This window comes from Glycine soja, chromosome 15, assembly GCF_004193775.1.
Source record: "Glycine soja cultivar W05 chromosome 15, ASM419377v2, whole genome shotgun sequence".
NCBI lineage: Eukaryota > Viridiplantae > Streptophyta > Magnoliopsida > Fabales > Fabaceae > Glycine > Glycine soja.
In genome coordinates, this window is record NC_041016.1 from 32830305 (window position 1) to 32854539 (window position 24235).

A 24235-nucleotide genomic window follows, 5' to 3' on the forward strand; every position below is an offset into this window, starting at 1 on the left:
GGTCGACGAATAGCCAAATCAATACATGGTCCTCCAGTGTTGAGTGTGTAAGTACGATGAGGCCTTCAAGTCCCGAGGCGGTCGACAAAAGACCGGAGTGATACACAGTCCTCTAGTCTCGAGTTTGTGAACATGATGAGGCTTCAAGTTCTAAGGCAATCGGCAAACGACTGGGGGACAATACAAATATAATTTTTAATTTGTATCTAAAACTTATCTCAAAATCTCTAATTAAATCAAACTAATACCGCGCCATCTCATCTATAGGCTTCACGGGTTTAATTTTTTTCTTAGAGAAAACAAAGCTTAAGAGTGGTACACTTAAACGGATTCATCTACATTTATATTATTACACGCCCCCTAGAAATTGGAGAATATACCGCGTAAGTGGGAACATGCATTTTAAACCATAACCGTGCGTTTGTGTTGCAACAAAAAATAAAATAAAATTCTTAGACTTTTTGGAAAAGAATAAAAAGTTAGAACAAATTCCCTCTAGGCACTCCTCGCTAAAAGAATTCCGTGCCTATTGCCTAAAGATACCATGTCTCCCAAAATGCTCTTTTTCTCACATTCTTCTCCAAACTATTTAAACCCTTCCAATTCCTTTCTTTCTCTTTAAGAATTCACGCTTTAATTATCTGTCTCTCTCAAGTTCCACGGCCAAAGAAGCATTATCACACTCAAGCATCCTTCCGGTTAGTTTTTATTTATTTATTTTAATTTTCTTGTTCTTCTTTCTTCCATAGATGAACTTAGTGGTTTGGCTTGTTTTGATTGAATTGAGTGCTTATTGATTTATATAATATCCCATGTTTGGTTTCTGGTTTTAGACTGTGATATTATTGTTATGCTTTTCTGTAGTTTAATTTGGATGAGCTTTGAATCTTTGGTGTAGTGATATGAGTTCTATTTGGTTACTGAAAATTTGAGTGAAACAGTTCAACAATAAATAAAAAAAGAAGATGAAATGTGTATTTTTTCTTTAATTTCTTTATTCTTATTATATTTTGTTAATTTGATCTCACACTATTCTTTTAGAATTAAGATAGACTCGTCTTCAACCTTAAAAGACAAAAGTCATATTCATAATAATAAAACCTATATATTCGTAGTTATGTAGATCAAGCAACACGTGTGAAACACACAATCAGGCACCGATTGTGGATCGCAGAAATTAAATGATCCTCTCTCTCTAAACGTGGACTGGTCAAATTCCGTGCATTCCCAAACTTAGGACTGATTTGGTTGAAAGGGAAAAAGTTACTGTTAAAGCAAAAAAAATTAAAAATAATATAGGTTCATCCTTTTCGATTTACTTTAATTTAAATATTTCTTTTTTTTTTCTCCACAACCAAACTTACTCTTGATAAAGATATATGTGTCTTACAAAGAATAGTTATGTTAGTACAACATTTAAATACAATAAATTGATTAATTGGCATTAAGTTAAAGATTGTTCAAAATAAGATGTTAGAGAATAACACAAAAACACTAATTAAGGTACATATTGAGTTTAAATTTTGTCTTAAGAATTCTCTTGCAGCCTTTTTTTACTGTAAGAAAAAAAGTAAGCAGCCTTTTATGGTCATTCAGCATTAAACTACTGCTCATCATATATCATGTAGGGTATATATTATGACTAGATTTAGAACAAAAGATATTCATCATCACTATTTGAACCACGTTAATCATGCCAAAAAAAAGAGTCAAATTTAAAGTTGACCTTATACCAGACAAGGTTATGCCGTCGGCTGTCTAGCTTTGGAACACAATAAGAGAGGACAAAATGGCCGTGTACAATGGTTGTCCCCGTTCAAGTGTTTAAGATTTGCGTGGCTTAGTAATTTGAAAATGAAATTTCATGAAGCACCTCCTGTGTGATTGGCCCAGTGATATGGATTACATTTTTTTAGTCAATTAATATAACCCTACGTTTTTTAGGAGAAATTGTTTCATGATTTAAGGATCTCTATATTTCTAGTCAATCTCTATATAATATTTAATTGAATTTTATTAAAAAAATTTATTAAATTAAAAAACTAGGGTACATATCAAATAAAGAATGGCGACTATGGATATATAAAAGATTCGATGTATATACTAATTTCTTATTTTCGCCACCTCTTTTTGGACTGCCTTTTCCTGTTACCAATTTGAAGTAGAGGATATACTTAATAGATTTTCTTTTTTAAACGAGTTAATGCTATTTTTTTTAAAAAAACATACAAGTGTTATGAACTTAATATTAAAACAAATAAATGACCATTTTGAAAATTTATAATTAAAATGGATGTTTTTCTCCTCTAAGAAACACACATATAAAAATAGGAACTTTGTGTTCTTTAAGTAAGAAATAAAATTATGATTTTTATATATACATAATTTAAAAGTAATATTGAAAATTAAAAAATAAAGTTTATGATATGAAAAAGTTACTTTTTAACAAAATAACTAGTTACGAAGAATTATTTGTTTATGAGGAATTACATTTTTTTGAAGTATAAATAAGATTATAAATTTCACGATCAGAATACATTTTACTCCACAATAATTAAAAGTTTTAACTTCTAACATTAATATTACCTTTGTATTGATTTTCTCCAAAACAAAACAAATTATTGAAAACAAAGCAAGCTACCAACAATGAACATGTTTTACCATAATAAGTACAATTGATAACAACTTTCTCGTTCTTTGGAAATCCAGGTGAAAGTTACCAACATATGATCAGCTAAACTAAAATGATACCAATAATATATATGAAATGGGTTGACTCCCGTGTTGAAAAGTATCAAATGAATGCCTTGTTTAGCATACTTCTCTTACGAAGTCAATTTCACACCCTTTAATTTCCTAAGATGCAGTTTGGTCGGCTCATAATTCTTTCTCCTTTAATTTATTGATCAATGGAAGGCTTAGTTTGTATTTATTTCTTTAATTTATTTTATAATTAAGTGATATAATGTGAAAAATTAAAATAAAACGAGTAATGTGATAAAAGGTAAAAAGAAAAACGAGGTGTGAAAAATTATTCTAAACAAGGACTGGGATGAATATCCTGAAGATGCCGACACGAGAGACAATGACGACTCACCTTTAAGTATTTAAGCCACAAGGCTTAATGCTTGAGGGGTTGTACACCGTATCTTGGCTACTTCGATTCAGGAGATAAGAACAACTCACCCTTAAGCATTTGCACGACAAGGTTTAATACTTGAGGGGTTGTACACTATTTGGAATAAGTATCCTAGTAAAACTGACCTAAGCAAAAAGGGAGACTAGTTTTTGTGTGTCTACGCTGCCAGGTCCCATGCTGAAAGAGCCAAATGAATGGTCGACTCATCATAACATTACCAGGTAGAAGAAGCAACACCCGACTTCCATCTTGGCTGAGAAGGTACAATGACGGAAGATACAATACATTGTGGAACGTTAGAGACATGGCAACAAGATAAGAGGATCACCGCGATCTAACATGTGAAGGGCGCACAATTATGCATCGCATACCATGTACAAAAGGGATAGGACTAAGAGCTAACTTGTGCTCGGTCAGAGCTAACACAACACTGGACTCCAAATTTACTAACAAGAAGTTCATATATATAAGTAAACTCACCCACTTCTACCGGAGGTGACTCACAAATCCTTTCATTTGCACTACACGTCTCCACTTCAACCAAATTGTTACCACCTACCCTACACACAGTCTTTTTGAACATGCTTACCATATTGGGATTTAGATACATGGATTGGGTATATAAGGCCCTCTTATCTACCTTACTATACCTAGCATCAACAGGGACATCCTCGTTGGTCCCTCGACATCTTCTACTCCATTACCCTCAGACCTCACTTCTTCATCAGAGGCATCTTGAACTTCATTAAAGTATATTATTAGCAAGGCACATTCTTTGTCAATATCAGCAACAACCTCATCATTGTTAGACCTTTCAGAGGCATCCCCCTCATTGGCATTTTCGATATCACCTTCCCCAAATTGACCAACAAAACCATGTATGACCCATTAGGATCCTCCATGGAGTCTGATTCAAGAACTGAAAACAACAGGTCGACATCAGAAGAGGACAAGGCCTGCTAGGTGGCTTCACTTGAACGAATGTGCTAGTTATCACCATCATCTTCGGAAAAAGACACCCTGATTTAGGCAACAACTAACCACCATATTCTCACTCAACGTACAACGACAAAGAAAATAAAAAGAAGACCTACCAGAACACTCAACAAAAAACCCAAGGAACTTAAACACAATGCTAGCAGCCCATGACCAAGGCACCACGGAAACATAGATAAAAGAAAATTGACAACAAAGAATGGTGAGAGAACAATACCTATCACGAATTTCTTCATCCTCCCTATATAAAGCTCGCTAAAAATGAAGTTTGAATTCACACTCTTCTTGGAGAAACTTCTGGAAAAGACTGGGACAACGTAACGAAGGGAAGACATGACAACAACCACCTTTTTATAGAGAAAGAAGGGTCATGAGCCAAACGTTGTAGGCCCATCTTGGAAGAAAATTGACAATCTTGATCAGTTGCAATAAATCAATCTAATGGTTAGGAAAGACACATCAAAAGGACAAATACCAATCATCGCTTTCCCACAAATGCCACAAAACGAGGCAACACGCCTTGCCATCAACACAAATTGCGAAGCAACACGTTCAGTCGTAAACAAGAATTGTGAGGCGACCCAATTAAAGAGACATGATGTTTTGTCAATAAAGAATGAATCACCCTTAAACATTTACACCACAAGGCTTAATGCTTGAAGGGTTATACACCGATGGGATGAATATCCCCAAGATGCTGACTCAGAAGACAAGGATTACTCACCCTTAAGCATTTTTGCCACAAGGCTTACTTAAGGGACTGTACACTGACCAAGATGGATATCTTGGAGATGCCAACTCAAGAGACAAGGACGACTCACCCTTAGGCATTTACGCTACAAGGCTTAATGCTTGAGGAGTTGTACACTGTATCCCAACTACATCTACTCGGGAGGCAAGGACGACTCACCATTAAGCATTTGTGCCACAAGGCTGAATGCTTGAGGGGTTGTACACTGTTCAATAAGACATGTTAGGGTCATTGCGGTCTGACATGTCAGGATGCACAATCACGCACCCTATACCATGTACGAAGGGGATAGGACTAAGAACGCACAATATCATGAAAAAAGGATCAATAAGACCGTGACACGTGGACGATAATGTTGGAGAGCATCGTATATAAATAGGGGTGAACTTAATGAATCTCCTGAGGTTCATGATTGGGAGCTAATGAGAGACGTTAATGCTGACTTTGAGCGAGAGCCCTCCATCCTCTTTCCTTTCTATTTACTGATGTGAATAAAAATATATAATAATCTTATCTCTCACAAATAAGATTATTTTTCTTAAAATATCATATGATTTGTAAAATAGAAAATTATATTTTTCACGGGTCCCCTACCTTTTAAAATTCAATTCCTACGTCCCTCGCAATGACAACATTGCGATCTCCACTTGCCTCCATTAAGAGCAAAAAATAGAATAACGAGGCTGCATGCATTGCAAAATCTTTTTTTTTAATGATGTTGCTTTTGTCGCTTTTAATTGCACCTTTACTCCATTATTTTACATGTAGGTTCGATTCGGTCGCGGTGGTCGCAAATTTTAAATTTTTTTTACCTTTACAAAAGGTGATCCGATACGAGAACGGACACAGAAGTGTATTAGAGGCAAGCCAATTCTTTTATACAATTATTTATCTAACTTCTCAACAATAATTATTCAATAAATAATAAATTTAACAAAAAATATTTATTATTAATTTATGTGTAAAACTAAATATATGATTTATTATTAAAGAAAATTAAGTAAATATTAATTTGAAAATTTGTTTTTCTTATATATATATATATATATATATATATATATATATTAATATTTTTTAATTTTTAATTTTCTTTTTTTTCTCATATATACACAAAGGATCCTAATAGATTACCCCCTTGGATCCATCCCTACCTACTGTAGTAAGTAATTTTTTAGAATATGACATATTTTTATATAAAATAAAGTTATTTATAAAATGTGCAAATGTGAATGCGAAGTTTTACATTGACACATTGGATAAAAATGAATAAGTTGAGTAACATACTCGTGAGAAGGATTTTCAAATCTAATACTTTTAAATTTTGGGTTGAATGTCATATTATGTTCACTTATATAATTGACTCGTTACTCATGAATAAAGATATCTTTGGTATTAAACTCCGTCATATTTCCTAACAAATAACATAAACTACATCATATAAACTAGATAACTTAAATAAAAGTAACCAAATAATAGGAACTAATTGTAACATTTTATGAATACTAATCAAACTAAGTAAATTGTACCAACATTTTTGAAAAATTAGAAGGCACATACTTAACATCTTTGCTAGTAAAAGAACAACACAATTAATATAAATCAACCAAAAATTAACATTGATCACAAAAATACACAATAAAATAAAATAATATGATAATTTATTAGGGTTAAGATCGTAGTAGAGGGTTTACGTAGTATGTGACCATAAATACATTGGCCACAATTTAATTGTTGATACATTTTAATGGCTATTTATATTGGTACTAATACCTCCTTATTGTTCCAATATTCCAATCTTAAATCCCTATATACCATTAGAGGCACCTTATGCTTTGATGTTTGATGATCTGTCATGATTTTGTCCTTATTAAAAGGTGTTTCGGTAGGTTAAAGAGAGGGGGGGGGGTGCTTATAAACTACCATTGGTTTCAAATTATAAGTGATGTGAGACCTTTTGGAAGACCAGAACAAGTCCTACGATTAAGGATAAGGGGCAAGAATGGTTTAGCCTCTTCTTATAATGCTTGGCTTTTCGACCTTAAATTTGTGGACATCATTAGAATTACCTCATCCAATGTATTTTATGGCCTTAGAGAGAGGATATTTATCAATATTTACCATCTTTAAACATCTAAATTTTCATGGATTAAAAACACTGAAATATAATATTTACCATAACTTTAGGTATAGTATAAAAAGTTTATAAATATGTTCAATCCATTGGCTAAGCATTACCAAAATTTACTCTATTTGACTTAGCTTAAATCACAACTAAGTTTTTTTTTCTTTTTTCTTTTTTAGTATTAAAGAGGGTTAATTTCTCAAAGGCTACAAAGAAATCTTATAAGCCAAAGAAAGCCCCATAATATCTTTAGTCAATAAAAGACTACACCTAAGAGGTGTTGTGGTAATAAGATGCAAAACTATGTCTTGAAAATGAACCATAGAAGCTAAATAATTCGTAATCATATTAGCTTTCCTAAACACATGAGGACGAATCTCCTATTCCTTGTCCCACCAAAACCAAATAGAACTAAGAATGGACCAATAAGGATGATGATACTCCATTAATTCCAGAAGCGACAAATTCTGCCACAATTTTGAAATCGCATTCCAACCATAATATACGAATCTCATAATGCCAAACAACATATAGTACAGTAGCTGCCCCCCAAAGCTTTGCCATTGAAACATTAGTAGATCCTAAGTTTCTCATTAAATCACAAGTGAGTTTGAGTTCAACAAGCTTGTGCTTAACACTTTTCTTTACTTGAAAAGAATCGGAAAGATCGATATGTATGAGGACTTGGAATTAGGATAAAATCTAAGTATCTGAATAGCATCACCACATTAACAAATAATATAAATGTCATGTTATGGAGAGCCCGATAAAAACAAAACAAATTAATGAAGCCTACACTAAAAAAAAAGTCATGCATGATTGCATGTTATAACTATTTTGTTATAATTATCTTGATACCATTTACCAACTGTCGCTGTTGTGCCTAACAACCAAGTGTCAATTAGTGGCTGTGAAGATCAACCACACAACGAATTAATGACTAAGACCTTGCAACAAGAAAACCAACTGAAATGTTTAAAAATGTGCTCATTTGATCTTTTCATTAGCGTTTACAATTTCCATTTTCCTACATTATGAAATCTGTACTTTAGAAGAACAATTTCACCAATACAAAGAAAAGTAAATCATGCTGTCAAGGAGGACCAAGTTCAAACCTTAGATATAATTATTAGGAGAGCCTCCTAATGTGATAGAGCTTGAGTGTTAGTCTCGCAGCAATTTCTTGGGGAGCTACCTAGTCAAACACAAAACGAAAAAACAAAATATATCCACCGAATAGATTTGATCAACAGCGAAATTAGAGGCAAACAAAGAAACATATGGTTCAAACCTAGAACACACTAGAGAAATAGAGAAACAATCAACTGAAAATTGGAAATCATGAAAGACAGAATGACGGAGAGATAGGATGGAAATATCATGAAATGGAGTTGAAATAGATTCCAAAAGCTGGTTAAGTTATTTCTGCAAAATGAAGTAAAAATTAGAAAATTATCACATCAAAATTAAAAATAAAGTAAGACAGAACCTTTGTCTTTATGTAATGAATTACATATTAACCCTGATTAATTAGCCCTGGAAGTTGAATATGCACAACAGCGGGGTCCTTGGCCCCCTCCCCTCCTCCCTTAGGGCGCTTTAAATATGAGAAATAAAATAAAAATAAAAATAAAAATACAATTAAAGAGATATATAGAAGAAAAATAAGGTTTTAGTTGATATTTACTTAATTTTTTAATAGTAGATCCTAGTTTTACACATAAAATTAAATATTTTTGTTAGACTTATTATTTACTAAATATTTACTTATTAAAATTTAAATATTTAATAATTATGTTTAAAAAAGATCTCCACTTTAATACACTTTGTATGTGTCCCTGACCAGGTAAGAAATATAAAAGAAAAATAATTATTTGTTAAAAATAACTCTTTGAGTTGTTATTTACTTAATTTTTTAATCGTAAATCATATCTAGTTTTACGCATAAAATTAAATATTTTTTGTTAAAATTATTATTTATTAAATAATTATTTATTAAAATTTAAATATTTAATGATTATGTAAAAAAAAAAAGACCTCCCCTTTAATGCACTCTGTGTACATCCTTGACCAGGTAAGGAAAAGAAAAAGACGTTTAATATGGTAGCTAACACGTTGAATAAATGAAACCGAAAAGAATGTTTACTTTTTACTTTATATATATATATATATATAAATTAAGATTTGACCCTACTAAAGAAAAGCCAAATGCACTATCATCTGCTAAAGTGTATCTATATTTTAGAGGAAACAAATATTATAAATTAAACATATCTTTATTAGTTTGGACTTTTGACCAATCAGAAAGAACCTTTTGATTCACTATTACTTGTATAACAACCAGCTTGTGTCTGTGTGAGGAAAAATAGGTAAAGGTAAAAGTAGTTCCTTTTTGCCCGAGAATCAAGTGCTTAACGTAAAACTCATTATTATAAATGTTGGTACTCTTATGTGACAGCACGGGTTAGGATTAATTATGAAGGTGATGTTCACTTGTTCCCTTCATGTTTGCGTCAAGTGCGGATTCCAGTGTTGACCACAAATTTAGCCGCTAAGGTACTTACGTAATTGACTGTAATGTTATCTTTTCCTCCTTATTTTGGTCAAACATGTTTTTCTTGAATAATTTATTTATTCTATTGGAGTATATTATTTCTATGCATGTTGTATTGTAGTATATTTCTTAAACGAGAGTTAAGTTAAAAATTAATGGGATAAGATAATTATTTTCTCTCTTTCCTTCCTTCCTTCCCTCCTCTCATATCTCAATTTTACTGTGACATTATTATAACTATTATCATAATTATAATCATTGTTAAGTCACTTTAATTATTATTATTATCATTGTGATCATCATCTTATAATCATTATTATTATCACTACTTTTAGTATAATCACTACAATTATTTGTCATCATTCCTATTATTATCTTGATTGTCACTATCAATATTTTGTCATTACCATCCCATTATCACTACCTTCATTTTTTTTTAGTAAAATTAATATGATATTAAGATAGGTTCCAGTCGTACCGAAATCAAGTAAATGATAAAAACAGTAATAACCCACCCACCTGTTAGATACTATTTAGGCCTACATTTAGATCAAAATACTTACTAATCAGGTCCCAAATGTGTAGGTAAGACATCTATCTACCCCAACAAGTACAAAGCCTCATCTAAATGCCTCCCCAACATCAATTACCTCGATAAAACTAAACTACCAATTCCTGACAAACCCAACAAGTGATCCCTCCCAACAATACATGAGCTATTAATCCCATTGATCGAATTCTATCCGCAATTCAAGCACCCGGGTCTAGTGACCATTGATTGAAAAAAGAGATGAAGTTTTTATTTTTACCCCTGAGCCAAGTCCATGCAGTGTACGAAATTTTATGCATTAGAGTTATGTGATCAAAAGATAATCTATTATGAAGGCAATTATTTCGATGGCTCCATATACACTAGATAATGGCAACCCAAACAACCAACTATAAATCCTTCTACTTTTTAGTCTTAAAATGCTGATTGCGTGGCCAAAAATGTTGATCTGGTGTGCTTGGCAGAACTGATGACACTTGAAACCATCCATAGCAACTCCTCCACACTTGATGATCCTTTTCACACGTAAAGAAGAAACGGCTTGATGATTTTTCCTCTTTTTTCACAAATCAAACAGAGGCAAGCCTAAACATTTGACAAGATATTTTTTGCTTTTAGGTTGTCTCTTGTTAGCAGTTTAGATAACATCAACCTCCAAATTAAAAATTGAGCCTTTGGTTGTATTTTAAGGCTCCATATTTATTGCATTAACTCCAGATTTTGTGACCCTATAACATCCTCATGAATCGCCTTGTATGCCGACTTAATCGAGAAATTCCCGAAGCTTCTTTACTCCACATCCATGCATTCTTTCTGTTAAGTTGGAGTTGTACTTCAGCCAAGCATTGTTGAAGCTCCAAATATTGTTGTCTTTCCCACTCAAACATATCTCTCCTTCACTCTAGATTCCACCCCCAAGAGCCATCCCTCCAAATCCCCATATTGGTAATCTTTTCATTTTGTTTCAAGGAAATGAGAAATAGTCTAGGAAATTTGTCCGCAAAAGTAAATTCATCCCCCAATTATCTAGCCAAAATCGAGCCTGGTTTCCCTCCCCAACATGCCACTTAATTCTCTTATCTACCCACTTAGACTCACTAGCCCCTCCACAAGACACGCACAAATCCCTCCACCATATAGATGCTTTGCTATCAAAGCTCTTACCAACCCTTTCCACCCCTCATATTTTGAATCCAACACTCTCACCCATAAGCTCTCCTCACGTGCAAAAAGTGCCCATCTCCATTTAGCTAGTGACGCATCATTGAAGAAAGCAACATTCTTAATACCTGGCCCCATGATTTTTAGGACAACAAATTCGATTCCAACTCACCCAACACTTTCCTTTATTCCTCGTCACCCACAAAGAAAATTCCTTTGTATAGAGATAATCTTTTTAGGAACACAATATGGTTCTTTAAAAAAAGAAGAGATAATCTTTTTAGGAACACAATATGGTTCTTTAAAAAAAGAAAAGAAGAAAAGAGGATAGTATCAAATTTATCAAGCATATTCTCTTGGCAAAGGACAAAGTTTTGAATTACCATGGTGCTAATTTGTTTTTAAACTTTGCAATTACCGGATTCCATGTTTTTTTCCTTCTCGGATTGACTCCTATTGGCATACCCAAGTATATGAAAAGTAAGGATACTAGTATACAATTAAGCAATTTAGCAAACTTTATGCTTTCACTTCTTTCTGCCCCTAAGACCCCAAAGCAACTCTTATTAAAATTCACCTTCAACCTGGATACTAGTTCCAAACATCTCATCATACTTTTGATGACAACCATATTTAATAGTGATGATTCTTCCCAAAAAATTGTATCATCCACATATTGCAACAAATTAATATCAACTTGTTTCTTTCCAACACAATAGCTAGATAACAATTTCTTTTGAGGTTGCTTGTCTCATCAATCCATTCAAGCCTTCCACAACTACCACAAAAAGAAAATGAGCCAATGAATCTCCTTGCCTTAAACCCCTTTGCAAATTAAACTCATTTGATGAACTACCATTTACAAGAACTGATATGGAACTAGTGACCAAACAACTCCTTATCCACATGAGCCACCTTTCTTTGAATCCTAATCTCTCAACCATATAGATCAAGAAGGTCCAACAAATAGAGTCATGTTTTTTTCATAATCCACTTTAACCACAAGACACTTTTTCCTCTTCCTTTTAGCTTCATCAATCACCTCATTTGCAATTAGCACACTATGCAACAAGTTTCTCCCTCCCAAGAAAGCACTTTGTTTATTTTATAAATCATATCACTAGGCACTTTTTTCAACCTATTAGCCAAAAATTTTGCTAAAATTTTGTACATGCAACTAACTAGTGAAATAGGCCTAAAATCATTGTGGCTCATCAATTTTGGGAATAAGAGAAATAAATGAAACATTAGTACCTCTCAGAAGCCTTCCATGTTGGTGGAATTCATCTAAGAATCTCTTCACATCATCCTTGAAGAAATACCAAAATTGCTTGATGAATTTGAAATTCAATTCATCCAATCCCGGGCATTTTAAATTACCACAATCCCAAACCACCTCTTTAATATCCAATTCTCCAAAATTAGCCAACAAAAATGAATTATCTTCCTTGGAGATTTGGTTGAAAGGCACTCCATCAAGCCTATACCTCCACCTTTGATCTTCTCTAAATCTCAATTCAAAGAACTTCTTTGCTTCTTCTTTCACCCTTATAGGATCATCAAGCCAAGCACCTTTAATGTTTACTCCTCTAAGCATAGTCTTTTTCCTCCTCCTATTGACAACATTGTGAAAAAAAAATCTAGTGTTACAATCCCCTCCATATTCCACTTCATAGAAGCCTTTTTGCCTTAGAAGAGATTCATTGAAGTTATTCACTTTCCAAAATTCTTCTTGCAAATCCTTTCTCCTTTTCAACTCCTCTTCACTTAGTGTGTCATCTTCCCCTTTCAACTCAAGGCTATTCATCTCTCTTTGAATGTCCAATTCTCTTTCCCAAATTATTGCCAAAATGATCTTTGTTCCAACTCTTCAACTTTTTTTTATCTCTTTCATTTTTCTTTCAAAACATATGATCCCATCGTTGGAATTCCATGCCCCTCTAAGCCTTCTTCACTAACTTAACATGTGTTATTATATAATATGTTAATTAAACATAAATCATTCCTTTGTTTAAATACTAATACTAAAATAATACATTACTGAATGTGTAAATCAATTAATATGAGATTACTTTAGCTTAATCAGAGGTCTCAAGTTTATATCCCGTGTTTGTACTTGCATTAAATAGTCCAACAATATTGTCTCTGACTATTAAAAAATACTAAAATAGTGCCTTCTTAAACATAAAGAATCTCTATTGCTTTTCTTTTATTTATGTATGAAAGTCCAAAATATCCACAGATGTGTTGTCGCCGATAATGCCCAAGTTGTTGAGTTAGTAGATAGGCATTTTAATTTTATTTTAATAATTCAAGTAATAATTACACAAATAAATCAAAGAAAAATTTCCTTTTCCTTCTTTAAATATGTGATTAGCTCATACTTCCTCGAATAATAATAAAAAAAGATTCCAACACGACATTAAATTAAATAAGGGTTAAGTATATTTTTTATACTTAAAAAATAGGTCATTTTTAGATTACTACCTCAAATTCACTTCTAGTCAATTACGTACCTTTTTTTATGTTTCAATGTAATACTAGCTATAGTCTCACTCTGTTAAGTGATGATGTTTCAACGTAATTTTTATGTGTCACATCATCAAACTTAATCAATGACACGTACCCAAATTTTCCATGTCATCAACGCCTAACCACTCCATCTTCCCTTTCTCCTTCCTCGTCTCCCTCTTCTCTTTCTTCGTCACTTTCTTCTTCTCCCCTTCTCACCCTCTTCCAAAAACCCCTTCCTCCATCACAACCCCAAACTACCCCCTTCTCTGGCCACCACCTCTCTGCATTCTTTTTCATGCACCTCCACTCTCTCTCGTCTCATTCGCATCAAAGTTGGTTGTTCCACTGGAATCCGCCAAGTCAAAAACTATCCGCAACGAAAGCACCACCAAGGAGCAACTGTGCACCACCGATGCCGATGCGCTTCAATCGCTCCTACAAACCAAGATCAGAGCCCCAAAAATCGACAAAGCAATTCGCGTTTTAGACTGTCTGGTCGAGCTCGAGCTCGAGCTCGAGGAGTCTGAGTACTCGCTCCTAAAGTGTTACAATTAGAAATAAATTTCTAATGTAACTTCACTCACTCTTTACTCACACAGTGAAAGAAGAAACAAACTAAATAAATTTTATTTTCTGAATTCCTTCTATGAGTACATACTGATATTTATACTCTTATTTCCTAATCTTATCTAATTGTTTAAGATAAAATCATAATCATAACTTTCTAATCTTATCTAAATGTCTTTTTAAAATAAAATAATAATAATAACTAACTACTAATCTTATCTATTTACTAACTAATTGACCCTTTATTTTTGACTTATTACAATTATCCCTCCCACTGAAACGGACTTGTCCTCAAGGCCGATTAGAATTCCAATCAAAATTTGGAAATTGTTGTTGTACTGCATAAAGTTCCTTCCAAACAGCATCTTTGGGATTGGTATGTCACCATTGGATAAGTACTTCAGTGATAGCTCGGTTTCCCTTCTTCTTCATTCTCCCATCCAAGACCGCTAGTGGCTGCAATTGAACTTCCCCTTCCTCATTATACACAGGCAAATTAGTTGAAACCGTATGGGCACCATGATGTTTCTTAACAAAGATACATGAAACACGTCATGTATTTTTGTTCCAGTGGGTAACTCAAGTTTGTAAGCAACCTTCCCTATTCGCTCCAACACCTTGAAAGGCCCATAGTACCTAGTTGCCAATTTGTGGAGAGCATGGTTTGCCAAAGTAAGCTGCTTGTACAACTGAATTTTTAAATAGACTAGGTCTCCACATTTGAACTCCTTGTCCACTCGTTTGAGGTCAACATAATGTTTCATTCTTTCTAGGGCGTGAAGTAAGTTGCGATGAAGTAACTTTGTTATCTGCTCTCTTGTCTTGATGGTATAATCCACTACTTCCACCAAAGAATCTCCTGTTAGAGTACTATTTGGCATTGGTGGGGGATAGCCGTATAAAGCTTCAAAGGGGGTCAACCGAGTTGCACTATGAAACTTTGTATCGTACCAAAGTTCTGTAGAAGAAATATACTCTGACCATTTCTTGGGCAGGTCACCAGTGACACATCTTAAATAAACTTCGAGTGCTTTGTTGAGGGCCTCTGTTTGCCCATTTGTCTGGGGATGAAATGCAGTTGACCACAGAAGTTTGACTGCGTGCTTCTTCATTAGTTCTGTTCAAAATGCACTCATAAATATACTATCTCTATCTGATATTATTTCACTTGGCCATCCATGTAACCTCATGATGTTATCCATGAACAACTATGCCACCTTAACAGCTCCAAAAGGGTCAGCTAATGGTAGGAAATATGCATACTTTGTAAGTCTATCACAAACAACGAAGATGACAGTCATGCCATTTGAATTAGGAAGAATGACTATAAAGTCCATTGAAATAGACTTCCAAGCCTTATCAGGAATGGATAATGGTTAAAGTAATCCAGCTGGCATCCTTAATAAAGGCTTGTTCTGTTGACAAGTGATACACTCATGCACCCATTTTTTTACTTCTTTCTACAACCCTTTCCAATAGAATTGGTCTTTAATTTGTCTGTAAGTTAGATCATTTCCAGAATGTCCTCCAATCACAGAATTATGAAAATGATGTAGTATTTTGGTTCTAATTGCTGAGTTTGCTCCAATGACTACCTTACCTTTGCGTTTCAAGAATTGGCCATCAAATGTGTACTGCTTATAGGGTTGTTGACACAATCTTATTTTATCCACTATCTTTTGTAACATATGATCTTGCTTCCATGAGTCTTTAGCCTCCATCATCAATTGGGATGTTACCTGGAAGATTGTTGCTAAGCTTCCTACTGGTTGTTGTCGCGACAATGTATCAGCTACCACATTCTCTTTTCCTTGCTTGTACTCGATGCTAAAGTCTAGTCCCATTAGCTTTTCAAGTCCCCAATTCTGCATTAAAGTTGTTGGAGGTTTTTCTAGCAAGTGTTTGAGTGCCTTTTGATCAGTTTTGATTATAAAGTGTCGCCCTAGAAAGTAATGTTGTCATTTCTTGACTGCAAACAAAATGGCATAGAACTCCTTTTCATATGCAGACAAAAGCTGGTATTTTGGCCCCATTGCTTTGCTGATATAAGCTATTGGATGAACTCGCTGAATTAAGACAGCTCCAATGCCAATTCCAGATGCATCTGTCTCCACAGTAAAGGGTTGACCAAAATCAGGTAAGGCCAATACAGGAGCTGAGATCAAGGCTTCCTTTAGTGTAGAAAATGCCTTTTCTGTGTCCCCAATCCACTTGAAGTCAGTATCTTTCTGAAGAAACTGTGTCAAAGGTTGAGCTATCTTCCCATAATTTTTGATAAATCTCCTGTAATATCTTGATAACCCAAGGAAGCCTCTGAGTTCTCTAACTGTTGTTGGCCTAGGCCAGCGTTTAATTGTCACTATTTTATCTTCATCTGGCTACACCCCACTAACCGAGATCAAATGGCCCAAATAATCTATTTTTGTCTTCCCAAAACTGCATTTTTTGTGATTGAGAACTAGGCTATTGTCTTGGAGGAGTTGTAATGTTGTACTCAAGCATTGAATATGCTCTGACCAGGTTTTTGTATATACCAGAATATCATCAAAAAATACAAGGATATACTTCTTGAGATATTCTTTAAAAATGTCATTCATCAAGTTCTAGAATGTAGCTGGTGCATTGGTCAGCCCAAAAGGCAAAACCACCCATTCATAGTGACCACTATGCGTTTGGAAGGCTGTCTTATGAATGTCCTCTTCTACCATTTGAACTTGGTTATAACCACTCCGGAGGTCTAACTTGGAAAAGTAACATGCATCATGAAGTTCATCTAATAAGTCTTCAATTAATGGCATGGGAAACTTATTTTTGACTGTTAGAGCATTCAATTTTTGAAAATTTATGCAACACCTCCAAGAACCATCTTTCTTCTTAACCAGTACTAGTGGAGATGCATAACAACTAACACTTTCTCTAATAAATCCAGTGCTAAGTAATGATTTCACCTGCCTCTCAATTTCTTATTTTTGTGCATGCGGGTATTGATAAGGTTTCAAGCAAAATGGTTTATCATTGAGCAACGAAATCTTATGATCATATCTTTTTTTGGGAGGTAGAGTGGTAGGTTCTTTGAACAATTGTTGATAAGTTGCTAATAGAGCATCCAACTCAGATTGCTGATTTTGAGTTAGGCATTGAAAATCAGCAGCTGAAGAATCACTGTAGCAATATGGTCCTCTTATTGCAAGCAACATAACTTGACATTGTGCTGTCTTCAGCTTGCCAGTAAGTTCACTCATATTTGTTGATGCTTGCTCACCCTGTAAGCAAACCATCTGCCCTTGATGTTCAAATTTCATGGTTAGCTGAGCACAATTCCAACTTATTTCCCCTAGTGTCCTAAACCATTGCACTCCTAGGATCACACCAAAAGTACTGCTCGGCAACACCAAGAAGTCAACTACAAATACAAGATCATTAAATTTCCATTGCACTTGACTACACTTCTTAGTTATCACAAGTTGCTTATCTGATGCAACCGTGACCGGAAAACCTTGAATATATTGAGATTTGAGACCTAATGTTTTTACCCAATTTGCACTGATAAAATTGTGTGTGCTTCCGGTGTCCATCAAGAATGGCACAACTTGTTTATTAATCATGCCTTGCATTTGTAGTGTACTACCACCAACCACACCTTGTAGAGCATTAAGGGAAATACAAACATCTGCATCCTTGACTATATCTAAACTGCGCTTTATGAGATCATTGTCATGGTCCTCATAAGATTTGGATTGTATGTCAACAGTCTCTTGATCTTGCAAGGAAAAAAAATAGCATTTAACTTACCCCATACCTAACATTTTTGCTTATGATCTCGATCCCATTTTTCACCACAGAATCGACACAACCCTCTCACAATCCTGTCACTAACCTGCTTCCTGGAATTATTGTTGGCAGTAGATACCTTAGAATCGGTTGGATGTGTTGGGTTTTAAGTCTGTTCCTGATGCAAAGTTGTAATTGGAATCGTTCTATGATGTTGTGATGTAACAAACTAGTTTCTTGAATACTTGGCCTGTGAATCTGCTTGAATCAGTTTCGTTGGAGAAAATTTCTTGGTCATCTCATGAAGAACCTCATCTTGAAGTCTGGCTATTCTAACAGCTTCCTGAATTGAAGAAGGTCTATGAACCGTGACAGATTTTTCCAATTCGACAATCAAACCAGAGAGAAGGAAGCTCAATGCCAACTCTTCTGGTATAGCAATACGAGCCAAAAGTGTGTCAAACCTCTCAAGATACTCAATCAAGGAATCTTCTTGTTTCAGTCTCGCAAGTTCTACCACCGGGTCATCGAATGCACCAGTGTCAAATTGACTGCTTGCGTCTTGCAAAATCTGTTGTCACATCTTGTGTTTGTTATTCACATTCTGCATGTAATGCCTTTGCCAAGCAAAAGCCTTACCATCCATGGACAATAGCAACAAACGACTTCGTTGCTCTTCCAGTGTTTGTTCCAATTCAAAAAATTGTTCGAATTTTGCCTCCCATTCTCGATAATTAGAACCATCAAAAGAGGGAAAAAGGATTTGTGCCCTATCCACCACCGAGACAATAGGTTCATGAGTCCCACTATGATTTTCATCCTCAGTTGTGATTTTAGGTCTCTTATGTTGGGTTGTAATCGAAACCATTAGTCCCTCGATAGATTTCTGCATCATCTCGAATGAATTTTGCATTGATTCTTGAAGATAAAAGACGATCTTCTCATAAGAATCCATGCATGTCTCAAGCTCTTTTGTTGTTACCATCGTCACCTAGCAAACTGATACCAATTGTTACAATTAGAAATAAATTTCTAATGTAAGTTCCCTCATTCTTTACTCACACAGCGAAAGAGAAAACAAAGTAAATAAATTTTATTTCCTGAATGTCTTCTAGGGTCTTCTAGGATTACACACTAATATTTATATTCTCACTTTCTAATTTTATCTAATTGTTTAAGATAAAATCTTAATTATAACTTTCTAATTTTATCTAATTGTCTTTTTAAAATAAAATACTAATCATAACTAACTATTAATCTTATCTAATTAGTAACTAATTGACCCCTTTATTTTTGACGGATTACATAAAGATACACCTGCACATGCGATATGCGAGCACGAGCTCGCCGCATAACATGTTCGAGGAATTGCTTCACGGAGACCCGTTCCACGTGGAGGCCTATCACAACCTCTTAATGTTGACTTCGAAGACGAACAAGCCAACCGAGGAACTATTGAAGAGAATCGAAGAGGTGTACTGGTATTGATGGGTAAAAGGTGTGAAAATTCTACAAAAAAATGATGGGAAATTGTGAGGGTGAAGTAGAGGTGGGTAAGGATTGTGGATTGATATTTGATATAAAAGAGGTAGGAAGAGGCGCTGACAAAGGGGTTAGTTGAGAGTGACAAAAACAAGAGGTTTTTGCAAGCCAAATCACAAAACAAAGGGCCATGCTTGCCATTTCGGTGGGCTATTTCAACAAAGGTTTTTTTTTTTTTTTTAGTTTATAGTTTCATCATATAATATCAATATATTTAATGTTGTTATTATCATATCAATATCTGCATAGTCTATGTTTATCAGTGGTGGAGGAGCACGGCGATGACAGACTCGATCGGTGGTGGCGCGAGGTTGTTTTTTGTTGGAGAAACATAAGAAAGAGAATTCAATTTTTTAAATAATAAATAACGATATATAACTGATGTGTTAATAAGTAGGTTGGATGATATCACATTTTATTTATCATGTGATTACTTAATAGAATAACACTAGGTTGAAATATTATAAAATTTTTCAGATACATAATTGACCAAAAAGTAAATTTATGATAATAATATGAAAATCACTTATTTTCTAAATATAAAATTTATTAAAAAACAATACTACTAAACGTATCTAATAAGTCTTAACTCTGGGAGTTTTATTAAACGACGAACCAATCAAGTCGCTCATGTTTTAGGAAGAATATCTAGATTTCATGTCAATCTTTATTATTTTAAGCATATTTCAAATTATATTGATACCTTTCTATTGAATGATATTATATAAGTCTTATGCCGTAAAATAAAATAAAAAAGTCGAGTTTCTTCTTGGAAATTTTGATCTTGGCTCCATTTTTACTTGGTCGTAAATCAAAATAAACGTTTTGGCTCCGATTTTCAAATGATTGTTGTGTGTCACCACTCACCTGCATGGATGGGATGCTTTAAAGTGCCCTCTGAAGCTTACACGAGGATTCCACTTCTACGCTCTTTCTTTTCTTGCAAGTGATTACTCCACTCCTACACCATTAACTTGAAAAATTCTCTGCCATTCAGATTCTGCAAATTTCCCACTTACTCCCCACCTCTTCAAACAAACACAGCTGTAAACTCGCTGTCCAAACACTTCCCAAAGATTTCGCGGACAGGATTCTCTGTCTGTTGCTTCTCGTGGACGCGACTTCTCGAGGTGAGGTCACTTCTCAATTGCTCATTCAAACTTGTTCATCTAATTTCATTTCCCCTGTCCTCTTCATTTTTCAACACATATATAAGTTCTATTATTACATAAAACTAAGTTTCTCATATGCTTAATGTTATTCTTGAGAGAGATAACATGTATTTTTTATTAGAAATAATTTTATTCGAATGTACAGCTAAAATTTGATTCGATACTTTTAATTCAATTAAAATAATCTCTCACCATTTCATCCCGGTGCATGGAGATGGTGGTAATTCAAGTTTCACTTTAATAACATGTTTAATAAACATTTAACATTAAGTTTAGCATAGGTTCAGAAAAAAAGAAATTATAATCCTGGCGGAAGAAGATTCATATCACCAAACACGCCTAAAAACTGCATCTAAATTTTTGTGGATTTTGCTTTATTTCATGCAGTGTGTGGTTGTTGTTGCATTCATTTAAATGCCATGCTTCTCTGTCAACTCTGTTCCCAACCCCTTGCGTTGTTTTAATGTTTTCTTTCTATATAAAAACAGAAACTTCGAATGTGAAAAATCTCCAGCTCATCAGGCCAAACAAATTCACCACAACCCGTTCCCTGCTTTTTTTTTTCTTTTCATAATTCTTATATTTTTATGTGGTTAATTTAATTGTCTTTTCATTTATCAATCTCATTTCTTGATTTTATTGGCAACTGCTGAATTGAGGCGTGTTTTTGGAATGCAGCTTTGAAACAGATATAATTCGGAAGACAAAACAACTCACACATCTGCTTAACCAACTTAGCTAAACGGTCATTATTATTTGTGCTTATGCCTGGGAACAAGTACAACGGCAACTCCAGCAACATTCCGACGAGCCGTTTGGAGCGGTTGTTGAGGGACAGAGAGCTGAGGAAGAGTGGGAGGGCGAGCGAGAACAATGGAGAAGCGATGGAGGAGGAGGTGGTGCGGTTGAGAGAAGAAGAGAGCGCGGCGGAGGCGGCGACGAAGGGGGCCGGTGGTGGGGAGGAGAGGCAAGAAACGAAGCCGTTTCGGCAGAGGCTGCTGGTGGTGGCTAACAGGCTGCCGGTGTCGGCGGTGCGGAAAGGAGAGGACGCGTGGTCGTTGGAGATGAGTGCCGGTGGCCTCGTCAGCGCGTTGTTAGGTAAGTGGCGGTCATCATGATCATGATGTGCTTCATTTTTCTGTTAGAACAGGGGAGTGTCTAAGTAAAAAAAAATTGAATTGTGCTCTTCACGTCCTATATACAATACAACTTGTTTTTGACAAATGCTAACCCGTTACGAGGAAGCTGGTTAAAGAAGAAAAGGAGAATTTCTTCTCTATTATTTCCTCAACCTGTGTCTTTGATTAACAAGATCCTTTGTGTTTATCTTTCTTTGTGACAACATTTTATACAACTATACAATTTTGTTTATATCTTTTCTACGGCATTATTAATTATATAAATGTTATTTATACAATAATTTATATATTAGGTAGATAAGAGAATTAAGTGGCATGTTGGGTAGGGAGACCAAGCTCGATTCTGGTTAGATAATTGGGGGATGAATTTACTTTTGCGGACAAATATTCTAGACTATTTCTCATTTCCTTATAACAAAATGAGAAGATTCTTAATATAGGGATTTGAATATGTATCACACAATATTTTGGATGTTTATACTTTTCTCAATTTCTTTTTCTCTCAATTATAAAATTTGTTGTACATACGAATAACACTTTTTTTATATGGGTATGTGTTGATAAAAATTTTCATATGTACTTTAAGTAGAAAAAATAAATAAAAAGTGATATAAACTTCCTCGTAAATTAAAATTAATTTATTTATAAGTTAAAAATAATCTTTTAAAGAAATTAATATGAAATAATTTTTACAAATTAACTTATTGTATAAGTCAATTTTAATTTATGACAAATTTTACTTCATTTTTAGGTTATGGGGGGGTATATATAACATTTTTCAGAAGTTTAATCCTTTTGTGTTTTCTCTTCCGAAACGTGTGCTGCGGCTTTTTTCAATGGGTAGCTATATACACCTTGAGTGTGGTTGGTGGTGTAACTGTAACATCTATTTTGTCTGCTCCCATGTTTTGTTTTTATTTTCCAATAGTTTGGAAAAAAATTATACGGAGCTTATTTGAGTGTGAAATTTATTTGAACTCGCTATAGATATGGCTTTTAAAATAATTGTTATAAAACTTAAGATACTTAGTATATGACAATTTGTAGATGGAGGATAGGATGATATTATTTTATATTGTTAATATATTTTAATTATATTCTAAAAGTGATTTATAAATTATAACCTTTATATATGTTTTTATAAATTTTATTTCGATGAGATTTTAGAAAAAAATTATTAAAATAAGTTATGTGTGGCAAGGTCTGACATGAGTGTATAATTGAGCTAATAACTCGGTTGATATTCTCTAACATGAGTATGTTGTTTAACAAAGGTGTGAAGGAGTTTGAGGCAAAGTGGATAGGTTGGGCCGGTGTGAACGTGCCAGATGAGATTGGACAGAAGGCACTTACTAAAGCCTTGGCTGAAAAGGTTTGTCCTTAAATACCTTTTTGCATTTATTTTTTGAATTACAGTAACATTTGTGTAAAGTATCTTTTAGTTAATTAGTATTTATCTTTAGTGTGAGGCCTTTTGTCCTAATTATTTTTTTTTCATTCACAAAAAGTTCAATATGAGATCTTATTTAAACATTTTTGTATACCCTTTGCAATTATTAGTATGCCACATGTTCCCCTATGTTGTTTCCACGGTGTATTGCAATTTTTGGAAGAAAATGCGGTAAATAGTTTATGAAAATTTCTGTGCTTGTCTTGATAGCATATCTGTGTTGCAGAGGTGTATTCCTGTATTTCTTGATGAAGAGATCGTTCATCAATATTACAATGGCTATTGCAACAACATATTGTGGCCACTTTTCCACTACCTTGGACTTCCACAAGAAGACCGCCTTGCCACCACACGCAGTTTTCAGTCTCAGTTTGAGGCGTATGAGAAAGCAAATCAGATGTTTGCTGATGTTGTGAACAGGCACTATGAAGAGGGTGATGTTGTTTGGTGTCATGATTACCATCTTATGTTCCTTCCCAAATGCTTAAAGACACATAACAAGAAAATGAAAGTTGGATGGTTTCTCCACACCCCTTTTCCATCTTCTGAAATTCACAGGACACTGCCGTCTCGTTCGGAGCTCCTGCATTCCGTTCTTGCCGCCGATTTAGTTGGGTAAGTCTCAAAATGCTCCTCCACTTAGCAGTAAGGCTTTCATATCATTATTTTAAATTTCATATGGGTACCTGCATTTTTGTAATAAAATTGTTTCACGGGAGTGTTCGACAATTTGGGTGGTTATACAGTATGCTATGCATTAGATTCTTCCTATAAAAGTTTACCAAGTATGCATTGACTGTTTGGGCA

General features: G+C 34.3%; 2 protein-coding genes across 7 annotated transcripts in view; one reads left to right on the plus strand and one right to left on the minus strand.

Annotated features, from left to right (window-relative positions):
* Positions 1–571: 571 nt before the first annotated feature.
* LOC114387342 (alpha,alpha-trehalose-phosphate synthase [UDP-forming] 1-like) overlaps positions 572–24235 on the plus strand; it is a 34906-nt gene continuing 11242 nt past the window's right edge. Inside the window, exons 1-7 of one of the 6 annotated variants that reach the window (XM_028347511.1) lie at positions 572–698; positions 9467–9564; positions 19437–19831; positions 20665–20797; positions 21518–21937; positions 23253–23350; positions 23655–24043. In XM_028347511.1, the coding sequence (XP_028203312.1) occupies positions 21604–21937; positions 23253–23350; positions 23655–24043 (821 nt within the window). In that variant the 5' untranslated portion in view covers positions 572–698; positions 9467–9564; positions 19437–19831; positions 20665–20797; positions 21518–21603. Of the gene's footprint in view, positions 699–9466; positions 9565–19436; positions 19832–20428; positions 20798–20943; positions 21060–21517; positions 21938–23252; positions 23351–23654; positions 24044–24235 lie in introns of those variants that run through there. The other 5 variants (XM_028347513.1, XM_028347510.1, XM_028347509.1 and 2 more) reach the window with 5 other exon arrangements.
* Positions 12475–13080, minus strand: LOC114386071. The gene has a single exon (XM_028346077.1). It carries the CDS (start codon positions 13078–13080, stop codon positions 12475–12477), a length of 606 nt encoding a protein of 201 aa, XP_028201878.1.

Bases quoted from the DNA above. Each gene is read 5' to 3' on its own strand.
- LOC114386071 (XM_028346077.1), bottom strand. From the start codon at position 13,080: ATGAATAGCCTTGAGTTGAAAGGGGAAGATGACACACTAAGTGAAGAG.